Genomic DNA, 20,153 nt, shown 5'->3' on the forward strand with positions numbered 1-20,153 from the left:
GAGCAGAGAGCCCAATGTGGGACTCGATCCCAGGACCCTGAGACCATGACCCGAGCTGAAGGCAGAGGCTTAATCCTCTGAGCCACCCAGGCGCCCAAATTATATTTCTAATATGTGGAACAGGGAGAAGAAGAGTTACCCCACAGGACTGACCCAAGAATTACATGAAATAATGTGAGAGAAGCCATTAGTAGAGTTTTTGGCACAGAAGTGTTTCTGGCCCTCCTAGTCCAAGGCTTGTCCTTGGGAAGAACAAGGTTCACTTAGTGACCTGAGTCTAGATTCGTCCGTCTGACGTTTAAGAAACACGCTGTCAGCACACTGCTTCGTTCAGTCTCGTTTATCCTGTTGCAGGGTATCTGTTAAAGCTCACACTCCACTCTTCGCCAGGCCTGGTGTTGGCAGTCTCAGCTCTGTAAATTGGCTCTTGCTGACCTTTTTTCACATCTGGAGGGCATTTTCCTTTTCTTTCTGCCTATTCCAATTCTCCGTTTTAACAACTGGTTCACTTTTTCCCAGTCTTCAGGGGCGCCTCCCTGTCCATGTTTTTTCTTGTGGCTTAAAACATATGGTACATTTGAATTTATATTTCTCACTCTGCTCTTCCTGAAGCTTTTAATTATTTTATCTTATAAAGTTTTGTTACTATTATTGCCACTTCCCATATGTGAGTGTTAATTTTTTGTTTTATATACTTCATATACTTTATAATATATTTTTATACTAATTGCATAGATACTGCATTTTAAATGAATGGATAGGAATTTATATTCTATTTTTTTAAATGCAAAGAGAAATCCCTCTGCCTTCATTAAGTTCATCAGCACTCATGAGTAAATAATAACATGTTTGTATTAATGAGTACTTTGGCATTTGCAGGCTTTGTATCTTGGGCAGGAGTTCATGCTGAGTATTTGAAATATTAAGAAGAAACAAAATGCCAGAGCTGGGTTTTTTTTTTTTTTTTTGCTATGTTGCATACATTTGCAATATATTATATTATTGAAGAGAGCAAAAAAAATATATATATATATGTAAGTTTTAACAATGTGTAAGTTGTCAAAGCAGACTGACCAAATGTTAAGATTCTGAAAAAAATAAGTCAAAGCTGAGAAAAACTAGTTCCCATCAGTTGGTTTTTTTGTTATTGTATTTAAATTGAGTTTACAGCTCTATTTTGGGGGCTGAAAAGATTGGAAAAGACTGCCTAACAAAGACAGTATGGTTAAGTAGAAAAAGTTTGGGCTTTAGACCTGTTTTGGATTTTAGCTCTGCCATAGTTGTATGAACTTGGACAAATTACTCAGGCTTTCCTGGGCTTCAGGTCTTATCCCTTCATTTTGTAAATAGATACAATAAATAGATACAGTAAATAGATACAATAATGACAATTTTGAAGAGTGTTGTGAGAACTATTTTCCTTGGCTTATAGTAGACTCTCCGTGAAAGGTAGCTTTTATTATTTGTGTTTCTAGCTTAGGTGGAGAAGTTAAAGTAAGTTTTAATAAAGGTGAGTTTTGGAAATGAGAGCAGAACTGGGAATACAAGCCTCTGGGTGGTGAGAGTTGTGAAGGGGAGGGCAGTGCCGCAGGTTAAAGTATGACAATACAAGGTCATCAAAGGTATTTTGAAAATACCCAGAGTCTCTCTCCCTCAATTTAATTCTTTAAAGTCTAAATTTAGATTACTTTTCTAGAGAATTCATAATGCAAAATAAAACGATATTAAATTTTCATTTAGAAACTCAGTGAAGTGAGGATTAGTCTCGTCCATTTGTGCATGAAAAGTCTTCTTAACTAGAAAGGCAATCAAGTGCTACTACACACTAGAGGGATATTTCAAGTTATTTTCTTTTTCCTATGATGTCCTCAGAAACCACATCGTGGAGCAGACAATGCTTGTTATGCATAGCAATACAGTTATAATTGGAGACTGAAATTCTAATGGAAGACTCAAAATCAAGTAAACCATAGCTATGGCCAAAAACACGCTAAAAAATCAAAGGCAACTCTACTTCTGTAATAGTTGAAATGGAATTATTATACTCCAAGTCCTATAAAACGAACATATATATATACTAAATGCACTAAATTATATCATGGTCTTATTATAAGACAACTCGATATCACTATATCATATCTATTGTGTTATAAATCTGAGTAGCGATTAATACTCTATGATAAACTTAGATATTTGTTCGTATGCTTTGAAGTCTCCTTGGAGTGGATTCTTCTCCACTTCTTCCTGGGTAAATTTCTATGTTGCAAGCAGAGACTGACATCATAGCTTTCACTAAGTCTTAACTTTTCAGATAAAGTTAAACTAAGCGAAACCACAAGGCTTTCTGTGCATCATGAAAACAGGGTGACAAGAATGCTGCAGAGGACAACATACTGAATAAGCCTTAACAACTATTATCATCTTAATGACCATCAACAAAAGCAGGAACAACAGTGATTTTGCTAAGCATCTACACTGCCTCTCTTTTAAAAGAAACAGACTGGGGTGCCTGGGTGGCCCAGTCAGTTGAGCATCTAACTTTTGGTTTTGGCTCAGGTCATGATCTCATGGGTCATGAGGTAGAGCCCCACATTGGACAAAGTCCGCTTGAGATTCTGTGTCTCTGCCCCTCTCCTTGCTCATGTGTGCTCTCTCTTTCTTTCTCTCAAATAAATAAATAAAATCCTGAAAAAAGAAAAGCCAAAATACCCAAAAAGCTAGTAAACCATTTTCATTGTTTAATGCTAGTGTATTTTGTTGATGGGCTTTCAGAAGATCCTGGACTTCATTTATAAAATAAGAACAGAATTATTGTTATTGATAGGGACTTTAAAAAGGGAGTTCTGAAATATCTCATAGTATAATAAACACCTTCCCCCATTCCTTCAATCAAAAATATTTTTGCACACCTACTGTGTGCTGGCCTCTGTGATCAAATTGGGTCTCATAGTGGGGAACAATAGGTATGGCCACAGCTGGGATGGAGCTTATAGTCTTAGGGCTGGGGGGGAGGGTAGGAAAGGCAGACAATGAACAAGTAAAAAAAATTACTTTTTTTAAATAAATATAATTTTCTGTAATGTTATGGATCAAAATAGGTGTCTTTGGTGGATTTCTCTAATGTGATGGATTGTAAATGACAAGGAAGGTTCTTATTGGCATCCATGTTTAAATTCCACCAATTAACCTTTGGGAGGATTTCCATTCATGGCATTGATTTGCTGTGCAGAAATTCTCAGAGGGTATGAGTTACCATCTGACTACTAAGTACACTTAGAAATAACATCAGTTCTTTTATGATCTTTGGCCATAAGAGATGTCATAAGGAATAATGACTTTAACTCATTCCAAAGAAATATCAAGTAATTGACCATTGGAGGCAGAACAATTTTTGCCATTTGACTGAATATGTATTTTCCAAATGCTTTTCTGTGAAGTAAATGTTTTTCTAATTAGGCTTAAAAATGTGAAATTTTGTTGCAAAATTGATTTTCTATTAAGGCAATAAAGTAGTTTCTCTTTCCTTCTGCTTGGGTACTAATTAAATTATGTTCCAACTAGCTTTAATTCAGCAATCATTTTTTTTTCCATTTGCACTGGATTACAGAATCTCATTTAAAAACCACTCTTTATCGAATTCTACACAAAGCAGAGGTGATAGGCTTATTCTCTAATGGAGGAAAAAAATTACTTGTTTGAAAGTAAAAAGAAAAAAGGCTCAGTTGTTTTCTGGCGTTATCTCTTTCTTATGTTGTCTTTAGAGAGAAGAGGTAGTAGTGGAGGTTAAAATATATAAATTAGGGACAAAATACTAAAAATACATAAAAGTTAGGGATAAAATGCAAAAAAAAAAAAAAAGGAACTAAGTGCTTTAACGATACCTGATGCTGGGGTGCAGAACTGAGACACTTTCTAAAATGATAATTAAAATTTAAGAAGAAAAGAAAAATGGAATTATAGCCATTGATTGTAACATTTGAAGTAATTAAGCAGTTGTATCACTTTAATGGACTATTGTAAAAGTATGAGGGCTGGGTTCAGGTTTGACCTGTGGGCCGCATCAATATTTTTTGGATGATTAAAAAGAAAATCTCAAAAACGTAGCCTGAGGTTATAATAGTAGAAACATTTTGCAAATGGATGATTAAAAAGGCATTTGTAAAAGGATGATTTTTGAGGCCCTATACTAAAAAAAGGGAAAAAAGAAAAGCTTTATGTTCTTGTCTTTCCACTCAGAGGATGTACATTTCTGTTTTAAAGAAACAAAAGTAAGAAAAAGGTCTAGTGGTCTGTAAAGTCAAATTCCATCTTCATCTGTTAGAAGGTGGAAGGAGAGACAACTTGAGTGAACTTAAACCAGTAAGGAGGCTTTGACTGTGTCAGAGAAACTTGCCAAGTCAGAATGGAAACCTGACCAGAGATGCTTTCCCTAGGGGCTAGAATCTAACAGTGGGAGCTCTGTGCTTGTTAGGACTCTTCCTGGCATAGCTTATCTCCTTTACACACCTTTACATTTTCAACAGGTGCTTGGGAACTTCCAGATAAGGCTACTTCCCCCTTTTCTCTCCTAAACTGCTTGCACATTTAGCTGATCACTAAAATAACAAATTTTTAACTTACATAATTGCTTCACTATCTTATGACTTTTGTGATTTTTAACTTACTGACAATAAAGCTAAAATCACAGGGTTGGATCTCAGCGGGTTGGATTTAACTTGTTTAAATCCAAGCGCCAACCTGAACCAGACTACTGTGATGAGTGGCTCGGTTTCTAGATTCCAAAGCTGTTTCTTGAATTCCCTTTCCCCTTATTTTCATAAATTCCTTTTACTTTTTATATTAAAAACAACACTTAACACTGTTAGATAAAAAAAAGAAAATGAAAATCATGGACGGAATTGTTCATGTAAAATGGAAAAACAATATCTTTAAAATTGTGAGAACCAAAGTAAATTTGGACTACAATTTAGTCATACAAATATAATTTTCTGCAGTTAATGGACAGTAGCATGAAATAAATAGAGCATATATCAATGAGAATAAGTAATTATTCAGGTACAAAAATGTGATTGGAATCTTACTTCATTTATTATGAGAAAATTTATACCTGGTTGTAGTCATCTGGAGATATTTCATAAGCTAGACATCTGTTTTATGAGGCTTCCTATATCATGATAAAAGGAAATAGTCACTCAACTTCAAATTAAAATTGCTATCCCCAAGTAGATATCAAAGAGGAAAGACTCAAGAGTTTAAAAATGCAGTTGTAGAATTATTTCCCATTAAAAACTTGCAGAGACATCCAGTAAGTAGAATGGTGGTGAGAAAAAGGAAGAGAAAAGTAGATTTGGATAGAGGGAAAAGGCCAGAATGAATAGGGAGGTAAAAACAAAGTAAAAGAACACAGAAAAGATGGGCCAAAAAGAAAGAATGGGAGATCTCTTGCTCATTGCTTACTTACCACATACCAGGCTCTCTACTAAGCACTTAATACTCTATCCTACTTAATCTGTAAGACAAGGCCTAGATAATGGTAAACCACTTTCTAGATCAACAGACTGAATTTTAGAGAGCTTAAGCGATGTGTCCAAGTTCTCTGGTCTGGTAAATGGATTTGTCAGAATTGAAAACCAGGAATGTTTGATTTTCAGACAGGACTTTTTCCTAAAACCAGGGTCACTGACAGTGAGTAACACAAAGATTGGCATGAGGAAGGAAAAGGAGACCACACTATATACTGTGAAAGTAGGAGCAGGGGCTACCCATTTCACTTTGTTTAGTACTTACACAGTTCTAGAAATGTAGTGCTATATGGTAAATATCCACATAATAGTTTTGAATGAGTTGGGCTACAAAAGTCATAGATAGGGAGAGAAGACATGGAAGAAGAAAGAAGGAAATAGAGAGAAAGAAGAGAGCAAGTAAAAGGGTGAAAAGAAAAATGTGATTCTTTTTGGTCAGTCTATCTACTCTGCTAGAGTCTAGAACCAAGCCTGTTGGGCCTATTGCCAAGTCTAAAACTCTTCATATTCAAAGAATTTTCGAAAGAGGAGAACTGTTAGATGGCTTACATTTTCTTTATTTTTTTTTCTTAAACATTTTCTTAACTCAGGCAAAAATATTTGCCAACTTTTCAGAAACCCAGTTAAGCATGATCTTGTAATACCACACCACTAGATAGTGATCAGGTGAAGGTGAGCAGTATGAACTCTGGACAGGTAACTATTGTGAGGGATGAGTGGGTCATATTCTGATACCCAACAGGCTAACCACTAACCAGTCAGCTAATAAAAATCCTTTCCGTTAATAAGTATTTGTTATAGTCCACTGTGCACCCCAACTGCAAGGAATTTATAAAGTAAAACATTTCAACAAAATATAAAAATTCAACAAAACAGCTCATTATTTGCTCAATAATTAGAAACATTATGATCAAGTGATTGTTTTCAAACATGCTGGGTTTAATATTGATACTAGTGCACTCAAAGAGAAGAACTACTTATAAAAATAACAAAATTTAAAAACTCAATATTATCCTTGCGTGGTTTTTGAATAATATCCACAGTGAGGCTAAATTGATTTCAATATCCATGAATCTAATTCTGACTAACATACTTGGTTAAGTTATATATCTTTCTTTCCAAAAGGAAAGCAGAGCTCAGCTCAAGTACCTTTTATTCCTTTTTTACAACCACATAATAATTTTAGAGCACTAACAAGATTTGAGTGCAGTACAGCAATCAACAAACCTGTTCTAAAACCTCACTGAGTTACATCAGTCATAGAAAATCTCAGGTTGAGAGGACTCCCAGGTAATGGGCTTGGCTGAATTTCTCTGAGGGCTTGGGCCTCTCTTTTCATCTCCCTGGTGGCCCCAAAGTGATCACACTTGACACAATCCTAGAAATCCTGAATGAAGGAGGCCATTGACAATCCCTTGGGCTTATAATCACCCAAGGGATGGTCAGGACCCCAGAAGTGGCTGGAAAAGGAGTTGTTTTGGGAATTCAAAGAAGTTAGAGTTGTTTGCCTTTCTCATATTGGCCTGTTGAAACATTTGCACAGAAAAACGCTAGGCAGGCATAGCATAATCAAATAGAATTGATTATTATGTAGTTTAAATGCACTAAGGATATTGAACTTTCCTTTTTAAATCACAGAAAAATTCCAGGCTGAACTGTTAAAACTGGGGAAAAACAATGTGAAGAGTACTATAAAAATGTGAGTCATTTAAAAAATGGATTTAATATCAGCCTTTGTGAATTATATTTGATGTTCCACCCATCATACTCCGATATCTGTGGAGAAACAATGAACGGTCTATGATATGCAGACATAATCAAGGGGAAAGTGCTATTTGATTTCTGTTTAATAGCTACATAACCTATGTAGAAAACACAAAATGATTGTGGAAAAATACAAAGAATAAGATGATTTTTCACTGTCCTTTTAAAGAAGTAGATGTGTGCGTGTCTGGCATTTTGGAAGCTTTTTGGAAGCAGATAGTGGGCGTGTGTGTGTGTCCAGGGAATTATCTATAGACACAGCACGCAAATCTTTCTCTTTTCTTTCAAATAAGACCCAGAAGACCTGTGTACTTTTTAATGAGGTTATGCAATCAATCCCTTAACTCTATTTTGCCAGCTGTCAGCAGCTGGAGGACCACATCATTGTGTGCAGAGAGATTCTTTCAATAGGTTATTATGTGGGGAGCAACTGGCAAGTACAGCTTGTCGTATTAGAAATGCTAATGTTTTCCTTACCTCTTCCTTCTCGGCACTCTGCAGATCACGCCATTCCTCAGTTACATGACCGAAATCCACTGTGTTCATGGGGACTTTAAATTCCCCAATGATGTCATGCTTAGAGAAACGGTCAAAGTCATACACGGCCATCACCAGGGTCTTGCCACCCAATTCTGAATAGGGCACCTAAATAAAAAAGAGAGGAGGATAAAAATCTGGTCACAAAAATGCTGAAAATGGGTGACTTGTTCATAGTGTTTAATTTTAATACTTAATTGGATAAACGAAAGGAGGATAATTGTACTTTTTAAAAATTAATTTGTTTGAATAACTACTTGCAGCTGAATTGGGTGACAATAGGGACTCAAACGTAGTCATCACTTTATCCTAAAGTTCTAGAAGCTATTGTATTATTGATAATGAGTCTTACTATTAGTCATGCTATAACCACCTAAGATTTAATAGTGTCAGTACACAGTAGGCACTTAAATACTCATCTTTTGAATGATTAGAATGATCAGGTGGGAATTTGTTTGATAGAAGAATAAACCAAGCTAATTGCACTTGACTGTGTAAGTTTTCCTTGTAGAACATTTTGTTATTGTTATCAGTTATCTTGTCAGGGTATACTTATTTGAGGTAAAAAACTTGTTTCAAAAAATCTGTTAACTCTTTCAAGCCATTTGGATGGCACAATTGAATGGAGCAGTGATTTATGAAAAGATCTGCTAGAAGTCAGAAAGGATTGAAATGAAATTCACACGTTGCCTTACCTACTCCCTAAAATAATTTACTGATTGACAGGAACTGACTAGAAAATGGATGTTTTGAATATCAGAGATGCATTATAATATAGATCTTGAAGTTCATTCTTAGGTATGACACTTTTTAGGATGAGTCGTGGCAAAAGGCCAAGAACTGATGAATTCTCCAGCTGCTCAGATGAATCTGGGACAGATGCTATGGGTTGGGATTTTATTAGTGACATTTTTAATATTCATGGAGAGCAGTGCTCTTCACTTCAGTAACTGGGTAGAAATGCCTAATTAAGAAATTGTTTAGACTTGTATTGAAGTTTTGATCAATTTTTATTTATCAGTGTAAATGATTGTCTTTGCTCCATCAAACATTTCTCCATCAATTCTGTATGTTAAGGGAAGGGGAAGGAAGCATATTTGACTGTATATGTTTAAGAATTTACAGTTTTTCAGGAGTTTTTTTGGTCACTTGTCATCTATTTGGAATCTGATTAAAATACTTTGATTAAAAAAGAGGAACAATACATTTTTCATTTTGGGAGAAAAAATTAAACCCTTCTCAATAGCTGAATTTCAAAGGAAGAGATGAATTTTAGAATAGGGATAACCTCCAGAAATTTCATCTTATTTCCAAAATCACTCTGGATTTTTTTTTTTTTTTTTTTTTTTTTTTTGGTGATTCTTTTGAAATAACATTAGTTGAAAAAACCTGGACTTGGGGTTAGGCAGGCCAGGGCCTGGGTTTTCCCACTTTCCAGCTGAAGGGCCTGGGGCAAGTGAACCAACTTCACACTTTTCATTCACCAAATAGTGATGATAATAGCGCCCACTTCACAGGGCTGTTTGAGGCTGAGTGAATGAATCCATGTGAGGCATTGAGCATAGTGTTGACATTGTAGGCCTTCTGTACTTGTCACTTGAATGATTAGTAGTTCCTTTAGCTGGGAGTTTGGAGGAAAAGAAGCAGCATTTAGGTTGGGGATGTCAAGTTCATGTCAAGCCGATTTGAACTCAGTTTTAAAGCCTATCTTAAAACTGTTGTGCTTCTATTTGAACAACTTGTCCGTTGGCATTTCAGGATGCATAATCTATAAAATCTACTGGCAAAATTAACCATTCTCGAAACAGCATCATGGTTCTTAAGTGTATCAAAATATATTACACTTTGGATCGATTTATGGTTTGATTAACATTCCTGAAATAAAATGGAACCTGCCAAAATTTTATAGACAATTTAAAAATTTTAATAATTAAACATGCCTCATCAAATTTTAGGAACACATTTTTAAAATTAACATACAGGTAACTCAAAACAAAGTCCCCCGGTTATTTCAAATAATTTAAGAATCTGCTTCTTAAATCGTTGTTAGAAACTCCTGACCTAAATTAAGATTAAAATGTAGTCAAATAGTTATGACTGTGATTACCATTTGCAGTATTTTATTCTATTTTCATTTTGTTTTGTGGTGCATTGGCCATAGTGATTAGTTCTTCATAAACTGAGTACTTTCAGAATGTTTTCATTGTGACTCTAAACAAACTCTCTGGGCATAGAAAAGTTTAGTTTTTCAAGAGAAGATTACTGACAAGACATTGGAGACTTTTTTTGTCTTCAAACCTCAAATTTCAGAGTGAAGAGAAAGACACTGCTCTTTTGCGAAATTGGAAACAGGGCTTGAGAAAATGACTCATGCCCTCGGTTTCATCCATTTATTTCCTACGCAGTATTTGCCAACATGAGGCACATGCTGTCGCGAAGGCTGGCTGATAGATGAGGGGTTCTGAATCTGCCTGCTGGCATATTCACAGACCTTTCATTTTTCAGAAATGTATTATTTTAAGTAATGCATTTATTTTTTTTTTCACAGATTAAAGAGAGCTATGAAAGTGCAGTTTTTGTGCATGACTTCGAGGCAAGAGCTATGGGACTGTGTATATGCAGAGATGCCCAAGGCTCACCAATCACATTTCTCTGTCCAGTCATTATCATTTGGCCAGAATCTCCTTTGGTTATTGCTTGTCAACTGAGGTGTCTCAACAAGATGGAGACCATTAGGGAAGAGATGACCGTTGAGGGGGAAAAAGTCTAGAAATGCTGAAAAACAAGGGTTCCTATTCTTTTCATTGATAGTTAAGAATGGCTTCAGTGTGCTCAGATTGGCTGTGTATACACAGAATTTCACAATGAGAGTAAAGCCAGTTGCTACCATTGAAGCAGTGGAACACAGTTTACTCAGTTCTGTGATAGTGGTTTATTTTCAGGAACTTCGAGACTTAGAGAAAGAATGATTTCATTCTTGCTTGGGCTCTATTTTAGAGAGGGGGACATGTGCAAGTCTATTGGCTTACCCGTAGTCGACCTCCCTTTTGCGACGTGAAGGACAGCCTCGTTATCTTCCAGACTATAGTCTGTTCTGAAATGGCTGAGCCAAATCCTACTGACCACATCTAAATGCAATATAGAATCCTCACTGGACTGAAGTTAAGAATTTTTAATATTCTGAATAGACTCATCTGTGAGCCTCTGAACAAGGGGCTATGTGCACGTCTATGTATGTGTCAGGATGAGATTGATCTTGAAAACCACAGAGAAGAAGTCATTAGTAGGTACAAACAAAAAAAAAAGAAAGAAAGAAAGAAAGAAATACCTTGAAAGTAAATTGCTCATTGAAGACAGGGTTAAGGGTCTTTCGGTGGACTTTTGTCTCAAATTTCTTCTTTTTATCGGGCAGCAGAAACACTTTGACATAGGGATCAGATGTGCCCCCCATGTCTAAGGCAGGCAGCTCAGCAGCTTGGATAATCCCTACCAGCAGCTGAAATGAGAGACAGAATACAACAAACACGAGCATTGGTGGACATTTTGAACAAGATTGACTTGTTTGCAATGTTGCATATTATGATCTCTCGCTTTCTCTTCCTCTTTGCTTTTAATAAACTATTTCTCTTATCAATCTAAACACAGAAGGCAAATGAAACAAGCCATATACACTTCAGAAACCCAATTATGACAGATACAGGCTCTGGGAAGCCTGGTTTTAAGCACAAAAGAGGCTTGTAAAAGGTTGCTGATTACAGTTAAATATGGAATTTATATTTGCAAAAGGGCTGCAATTAAATAACTTTCCAGTTGCTGAAAGCCCTCGTGCATTATTTTCCTTTCCAGGGCATGATTTGTAAGTGGAAATAAATTGTTAAACAATAAGAAGTCTGTGATTATAAAGTAGGAAATTTTTATTCTGCGCTCAAAGCTTCAGACCAGCAAAATAGGAATTTCTTAGAAATTGGGTAGCATTTTGAGATAAAAATCAGATGAGCAAGTTTCTATCACATTTGACCTTTATTTGTGTGCTGCCTACTTCTTATTTTAACTTATAGTAAAATTATTATTTATTCTGGAATTAAATCTGGGACATGGAGTCAAAGAAGTATAATTTCAGCTTCACATAAAAGAATGTAAAATTACAGATACGGTTTGTAATGCTAAGTGACTACGTTTCTGATTTTTTTTTTCAAATACTGAGATTTTTCCATGTCTGTTTTCTCAGTGATACATTCCTGTTTTAGGACTGTGAATGTAGGCTGGCATTGTTACTGTTTTGGGGAAGAAACTAAAACGTGTGAGTGGACTCTTCCAGATGCTCTGTCAGCAGACGTTTTGTATCAACAAACTGGTTTAGATTCACATGGGAAACAAAAGTAGACTCTTAATCAAGGTTATACAAGATATATACGTGTCAGTAAATGCAGTTACATTACAGCTTTTCACATCAGGCTGAAACATTTGAGTCTGTGCCTTTTTAGTCAGATAGAATAGAAATGCTATTCACTTCCATTAAATAAAAAAAAAAGTCACATTCATTTTCTATAAAACTGACCCATCACGTTTGTAAAAAGAGCACTTTGACTAGTTCAGTTTTTAACCAGGACCAATGCTCTGAATGACTGATGTTTCCATTTTAATGCTCAGTAATTTAGTGAGTGTCGGTAAGAGTGCTGGATTGCAGGTATACAAAATACAGATAGTTCAAGAATAGCTAAAATAAAGACGTGATTAGTAAAGCAAACAGTGTGTTGATTTGCCAAGTTGGTATTTGGAATTTGCCTTTAGATAGCAATGTGAATAAGCAAGATTCTATTTTCTCCCTCTCACTTTTTGAAATGAATGTGCTTTGGGGCAGGGGATGCACTAGTGCTATGACCTAAACTCCTTAAACCTAGATAACTTATATTTTAAAGATTTTGGGGTATTTTGATGATAAGGGGTGGAATTGCTTCTAACCCCATTCCCCCTCTTCTGCTTGAGCTTTCCCTCTGCCATGACACTTCTCATTTAGAGCACTTTAGGGTTGACTTTCAGTTTCTGTAAGCAAACATGTATATTTGATTACAGCTTAATGTATAAAATTCCTCAAGCTTTATTTTTTCATGATTCAAAAGAATCAGTTCATAAATTAGATTAGCTGAGAACACTTGGAAAGATCGATGCATATGAACTAAAAAATATTTTGTCAGCTAGAATCTTCTAGATCTTCAGAATGAAATACCTTCTTAAAAATTTGGTGTTTGCTAGAAGGGAAACAGCAAAAGCACTTATTATATTTGAGTAAAAAAAAATCAGTGCTGTTTTCTTAAAGACGCTTTATAAAATGATACTTAAAGTACTCCAGCTAACTTAGAAGTTTCAAAATTATGACTAACCAGGATGATATACCACTAGATTTCCCTGGATAATATGAAAGGAGAATAAAAATAGTAAAAAAGAAAAAAATACCAGATACGTATATAAAGTCATGTTAAGTTTCTGGAAAAAATGTTACATGTTAATGTTAACCCTCATCTTTGTCAGAATATGTAACTATTAGGAAGTTTTGCTCTTGACCAACTCCTGATTGTCAAATTTTGGTAGCTGGGATAGAAGTGATCTCAAATGCCCTATTTAATTAACTATAAATGATGTATTTATAAATATGTATAAATCGGTACCTATAAACTTGTATCTGTAACCAAAATGCAGCTTTCTAGAATATACTATAAAATAACTAGCCAGGGCTGAAATGAAGCTGATCAAATAAATTTTTTTAGTATGATAGAGCTTATCAGTATATTCTTCATGAGGAACCCTCTGGAAATTCAAAAAGTGAAGACATTATTTAAATTGTTGATTTCTAAATAACACCCAGAATTCTTGTAACTACATAGAACTCTCAGAGTGTTACTGACTTTGGACTTTGGTTGTCTGAGCTGATATTGGTGTTTTATGTATTGTTCATTTCTCATCAACATCATTATTTCAACATCAGTGAAATAATTAACACAAGCTATATTAGAAGTGAATGTATTAACATGTATCACTTTTTCCTCATCCAAAAAGGTGAAACAAAATAGTTAAATTCCCTTTGTCAGACAAGAACATTGTCCTAAAGATTCTTAAGAGCCCCATCTCTCTCTTTTTTTTTAAAGATTTTATTTATTTATTTGACAGAGATCACAAGTGGGCAGAGAGGCAGGCAGAGAGAGAGAGGAAGGGAAGCAGGTTCCCCGCTGAGCAGCGAGCCAGATGCGGGGCTCGATCCCAGGACCCTGAGATCATGTGCAGGGCTCGATCCCAGGACCCTGAGATCATGACCCGAGCCTAGGGCAGAGGCTTTAACCCACTGAGCCACAGAGGCGCCCCAAGAGCCCCATCTCTTATTCAGCTGATTCCACTAATTCTTTTTTTTTTTTTAATTTATTTAAAGATTTTATCTATTGGAGAGAACACGCACAAGTGTGCGCGAGTGTACGTGCAAGCCCATGTCATGAATGTGGGTGGGGGAAAGGCCCAAGAGGCAGAAGAGAGAGAATCCTCAAGCAGACTCCTGCCATGGAGCACTGAACCCAATGTTGGCAGATCCCAGGACTCTGAGATCGTGATCTGCGCCAAAACTGAGAGTCAGACACTCAAATGAATGAGCTACTCAGGTGCCCCTCCACTAATTCTTACCTACCTTTTTCATTTGACAAATCAGAAGGTAAAGGGACATGATCAACTTCATGTGTCCTAGAAGGTGTTGTTTTTTTTAAAATTATGATTATAATTTTTTTTAATGTAGAGATTTTAAACATTTTCCTTTGAGCTAACTTTATAATGCAGTTAATAAAAGGTAGTAATATTATCATCCATCTAGGTGGCACATCAAAGCTTTTTGAGAAATTGAAAGCAGGAGTGTTCTGTTACTGCCTTGAGTTCCTTAACAGTTTTTGGGCAGCAATCACAGGCACTAGAAATCAAGTTGCTGGTCTTTCTCCTCCCCTGGGTGCTAGGAATTTTACCTAGTATCATGATAAGGCATGCCTGCCTTTGAAATTAATGAGAGGCAGCCAGTTTTTCATCTTTAATTCCTTATCAAACGGGTTTTGTTTTAAAGCTTTGGTTGAATGGTGGTTCACCTCAACAAGATCGAATTCCATGAATTCCAAGGGAGATTGTGGTAGCTCAAGCTGATGGGCTGGTGGGAGCTGTCAGAATCGGACTGCTCCTTGCAAGTTCATTTGTATTCTGCCTGTCTGCCGTAAGTGCCATAAGTAGATGTAATCGGTTGAATACTGTGAATTCTAATTATCAGAAGTTAAATTAGCCAGTAGGGGACTGCCTGCACTCTGAAATGATTTCATCAATAGCTTTGATAATTGCATTTTCCCCTCTGAGCAAACGGAATGTTTTAAGCAGTATCTTGCTTCAATTTCTACTTGGTAATTTCAGAAAATATCATGGAATTAGAAGTCATTTCCCACCCCTTCAGACCTGGTTATTCTGGAAATCATAATCCAGTGAATACTGAAGTTTTCCCAGTTTCTCCTCTTCTTTGGGTTCTTCTTTTTCTTCCCCATCAGTCAATCCAGTTTCGGCATCATCGTCCTTGAGAGCCTAGGAGCAGGGAAATGAATTATATGTGAATTCAGGTGAATTCGTTGAAACCCGTATCAACCTGGGCCTGTGGTTATACTTCCAAGCTGTTAGAAGCAAGCACTAAGATGTGGAAATCCATTTGTCTGACACACATTCACATTTGCTGCTTATACATTTTTAAAATTCCACTTGTGCACGGAATTTTCTTCCCCAGTCAGCAAGCAATATGGAAGCAATGGAAAAGCCCCTCAAAATGTGGCAAGCGAAAAATGTCAAGTTGGTGCAGAGAAGATGTCGACTTGGATTCATGTTTGGCTTTGGTAAGACTGCTTCTTTCAGAAGTATGATAAACATGCTATTAACCAGGCCAGGTGTCACATTCATGTAGTTTAAAGAAATCTAAGCTCAGCATCATGTAAAACATCATCGTTACATGCAGTGGAGAACTTAGATGAAATGCGTGGCCTTTTCTTGCTTTGTTTCCTATGAGAAAGATAGCTGAGTAAATGATTCTCAAAGAATTTTAACTTCTATGTTTCACATAGACATTTATAATGGTTATGGAAAAAGTGGAAAAAACATGCCACCAGCAAATGCATGTTGAGAGGAAAAATCTACCCCAGTTCCAGTTGAAGTTTACCATTTTATTTTTATAACAACTCCACAGAAAGCTAGGCTGAATTAAATTGATTTATGGGTCTATTTGAGATCAAAAAAATAAAAGCAGTTATGTTTGCAATTTTATCAAACTGAAATCAGCATTAAGATTTATTTTGTATCAATGAACAAAAGTCTTGGTTCTGAACTCTCAACTCAGTTTGGGCCAACTGAGTGTTCTTTATGATCTAAAACTTAAGTGTAATATGAAATGAAATACTAGAAAGCTCATTATTTCATAAAATATATTCAATGCTCCTCTTTTTTGAAAATGAAAATAGATACTGTATTTTCCCATGAAGTACAAAAACTTTGCTGAAAAAAAAATTAAAGGCTATATAAAGATTATAAATATTAGGTAAGGTTTGTTTCTAGGGATATACATTCTTATTGCTTCAGAGAATTAGGAAAAATAATTTTAAAAACTATGTGTAGTTATTCAGAATTAAAAATGAATAAGATTACGTTTCCCTGACTGCTAGTGAGGTGGAAAAATTTGAAAATTTTTATAATAACTGATTGTATTTATTTGTCTGGGAACTGTTGGTATATATCCTTTGCTAAGTTTTCTATTACTGTGTTTGGGTCTTATTGATTTCTAGAGACTCTTTGTATTTTAGTGGTCTCAACTTTTCTGTTATATATTACAAATCTTCTTCCGTGGTTTTTGATTATGGCATTTTTATTGCTTTTTGCGCATGCGTGCGCATACGGGGTGTGTGTGTGTGTGTGTGTGTGTGTGTGTGTCTATAGAATCCCACAGAAGTCAAGATAAGGCAGTGTGGTAGACTGCTTTATATCTGAGATGAAAGAATTTTAACTCTTGTCAGAAAGTTAAATCTGAAAATTCTTGTAGAACTCAAATGCTGAAGTATAACCAGATTTCAGAGAGGCAAGAGTTGTCAGATTACAGCGCCATCACTCAGCCTCTTCCCATCATCTGGATTATGTGGTCTTTCTTGTTTGGTTAGAGAAAGCTTTACTGTTCACTCGTTCATTTATACATAGACTCTCTCCGGTGTTTGAAATGGTATTGAAATTGATAAGATTTCCCAGTTAGGTTCTACTCTGCTAACTCCAGTTTGATCTCCCCCCAAAAACTGAGACTTGGTGGCATTATATCAATAGAACTCATTTGGGTAGGAAGAGCATATAAACAGAGTTGAGCTGTAGTTGGAGGTGCCTCCCTTTCTGTGCTTCTTGAAAATATCCAGGAGCCTACAATGAGTTCGGAAAATTAAAAATTACCATCATTACATCTGTGTTGGAAAATTTATACTGAAATATTTTCCTGAAGAGTAAAATGTTGATTTCCTGATAACCAAAGGCAGGAAACAATTTAATTACTTAAAAATTTAATCTTTTAACTTGCGTGGGGGGATAGGTCATTACAGGGAACATGCTAGTAAAGTGACCAGAAAAGACGACTGAGTTTAATTAGAGGAGCTGAGGCAGTGAAATCACCTTGCCCCTTTAAAACCTTAGCTGTCTGTTAGTCTTTAACACTCCCATAGATATGCTTAGAAAATTACAGCTTAGGTAAATTGCCTCCCTGTAAGATTTTAAGTTTTTAAAAATAATAGCAAGCTATTTAGTACATAATTCTGTCTGAAAACTCTACATGTTACTCTATCATAATTACAAAAAAAATTTATGGACTAAAACACTTTTTCAAAAATCTCTTTCAGAACTGACAATTTACGTATGATGTTTCAGCCCAGTGCAATTTGAAATAGCTGAGATATTAAATCTCCTTCTTCCTAAGTGGTTTTTGCCCTAATAAAAGGTGCAGGACCATCTCTGCAATTATTCTGTATGAAATAGGGCTAAATTTTTGATAATTTCTCAGTGCCACTGTTCATCACCGAAGTGATTAAGTCTATTCTTGTCCTGAAGGCTGAGCTTAAGCAGGATGTCTTCTGTGCCATCACATTAAAATCAGACCTATTAAATCAGTAGCTATTATAACATCTCAAAAATAGTACCCCTCTACCTACCCCCACACCTCTCAACAAAAAACAGAGGAAAAAGCATGTAAGCCCAGCAGTTTTGATGGTTTACTAAACCTTAGGAGTGAAAGCTATGTGCTGGGAACATCAGATCTTGTTTTAATTTTCAAAGATGTAGTATCCATACTTCTGGCTTCCTTCAAAATTCAAAAGGTGCGTAATTTATAACCATCCAAGGGAGAAGTCCTTCTAAGTGAAATTGTTCAGATTTGGATTGGATAAGGCCCAGGGTAGCACAGGGGCTGAATTTTTTTTCTGTGTCCATCAACTAAAAACTTGAGCTTTCTAATACTGTTCTATTTAATCAGTAATGTTTAAAATGAGAACCCTTTATCTTTAAAAAAAAAAAATCAATTTAGTTCAGCCTCTTGATGTGTGTCAGAATGGTACACCCTGAGCTGTGAAGCCCCAGCTGCCAGGCCGCTAAATGTATCCGAGCGTTGACGAGGGTTTCTAAAGAGCAGAGGAAACCTACCGCAAGGGGCAGTCCAGAACAGTCATGAGACATAACACAGATAAGGAGGACATAGAAGGAAGAAATGAAAATTAAAATATCCACACATATTAGTGAAAACCATGGAGAAATGACCTTTCCAGACCTAGGACTTTGCAAATTGATACTGTCCCCTCTGCATTTTCAGCGTTCTCAAGCTTTCAGGAATTAAAAACGAAAAAAAAAAAACCTTTTTATATAAATCTTACCTTGTATGAATACACTGTTACTAGTTAGTTTGTTGTCATTATGGAATTTTAAAACTCTTTGTTATAAAATTTTAACATAGAGACAGGTAGCCATGATCATTAGAATTTGAATATCTGTCCATTCTTACATAGATTGAAATGGTGAAAACCTACTGGTTGCCGTAGAGCCTATGTACCTTAAGAAATCATGTCTAAAATGCCTCTCACATCTGTTTTTTTTTTTTAATTGAAAAAATTTTTTTGTTGTGTTTTTAAATGAGAGTCATAGACTGTGTTTTCCTCATGCTCACATCAATACACTGTTTAAAATATTCTGAAAATGTAATCATTTAGGAATGTTATTGAATTTTAAAACTTATGCTATTTTAAAGTTGGATGATTGAATGGTCCCCATGCGATGCACATCTTAAAACTGTACAAGCTATTTTGTTTCTTCATCCTTCCTCTTCGTGAAACAATAGAACCCATCTTTAGCTACTAGTACATGCCTTAAAGTAGTATAAGCTACTATGTAACTGTTTACCGATGAGACCTATTTTTGCTTGTCCAAATTATATTTTATTTTTTATACTTAATTGTTCATAAACTAAGATCTAAATCGTACTTAGACAAGTCATCTTAAAACGATGAGATCTTTGTGAGTGGTTGAGATCCTAAATACTTTGTTGTAATAGATCACTCACTATAAACTATCACTGAGTTCCTACTAGTATTTCCTTATTTGACTCATTTTTCTCTTCTCCTCACATCCAAAGGAATAGATGATCACTGAAAAATTAACCACCATCAGTTCTCTGTATGTAGTATTTTGAGATCTTGGTCATTTATCCAGGTTATTACAGGGGTAATAAATATTATGCTATAAATCACAATCTTACATCATACAGAACAAATTCCACAAAGAAGAAAACAAATATCTTGTGCTAGAAAAAAAAATGCTGTAGTTACAATTTAACATTACTTAGTGCTTTTTAACTGTTAATTCTTGGATATGGGAAAATCACATTCGCATTATATTATGGGTACGAAAATGATAAGGCTGTATTTTCAAATGGTTGCATAGATATATCTGAAATTCACATGCAAATTATTCAGTCCCTGTCCATCTAGCACATTGTTCCTACACCTAATCTCCCCATAAACTGTTGAAAGAAATCTGTCAAGTTCTGCTTGTTATTGAAAATGTTGAAATAAAGCAAGTCATGTTTTCTACTACTAATTGTAGTTTTTAATGTAACAAATTAACTGAAGAGAAAAAGCCTTATTAGTCCTCTGTGATGGAATATGGGCACACACACTTCTGTGGCTGTGATTAGAGACTCAGAAGAATGTAACCTTGTTGTTCTGAGCCCAGGACAAGTCTCTGAGCATGAGTGCAGCCACTGCCTAC

The 20,153-nt window shown here is 35.7% G+C and overlaps 1 protein-coding gene across 4 annotated transcripts in view; it reads right to left on the reverse strand.

The window, feature by feature from the left end:
* The window catches only part of SYT1 (synaptotagmin 1), a 563,116-nt gene that overhangs the window by 139,801 nt on the left and 403,162 nt on the right, over positions 1 to 20,153 (reverse strand). For 3 of the 4 annotated variants that reach the window (XM_046013427.1, XM_046013428.1, XM_046013430.1), the window contains 3 exons: positions 15,291 to 15,413; positions 11,152 to 11,319; positions 7,764 to 7,931 (listed from right to left, as the gene is read on the reverse strand). In XM_046013427.1, the coding sequence (XP_045869383.1) occupies positions 7,764 to 7,931; positions 11,152 to 11,319; positions 15,291 to 15,413 (459 nt within the window). The remainder of the gene's footprint in view (positions 1 to 7,763; positions 7,932 to 11,151; positions 11,320 to 15,290; positions 15,414 to 20,153) is intronic. The other variant, XM_046013429.1, reaches the window with a different exon arrangement.

This window comes from Meles meles, chromosome 7 (assembly GCF_922984935.1).
Source record: "Meles meles chromosome 7, mMelMel3.1 paternal haplotype, whole genome shotgun sequence".
Classification (NCBI taxonomy): domain Eukaryota; kingdom Metazoa; phylum Chordata; class Mammalia; order Carnivora; family Mustelidae; genus Meles; species Meles meles.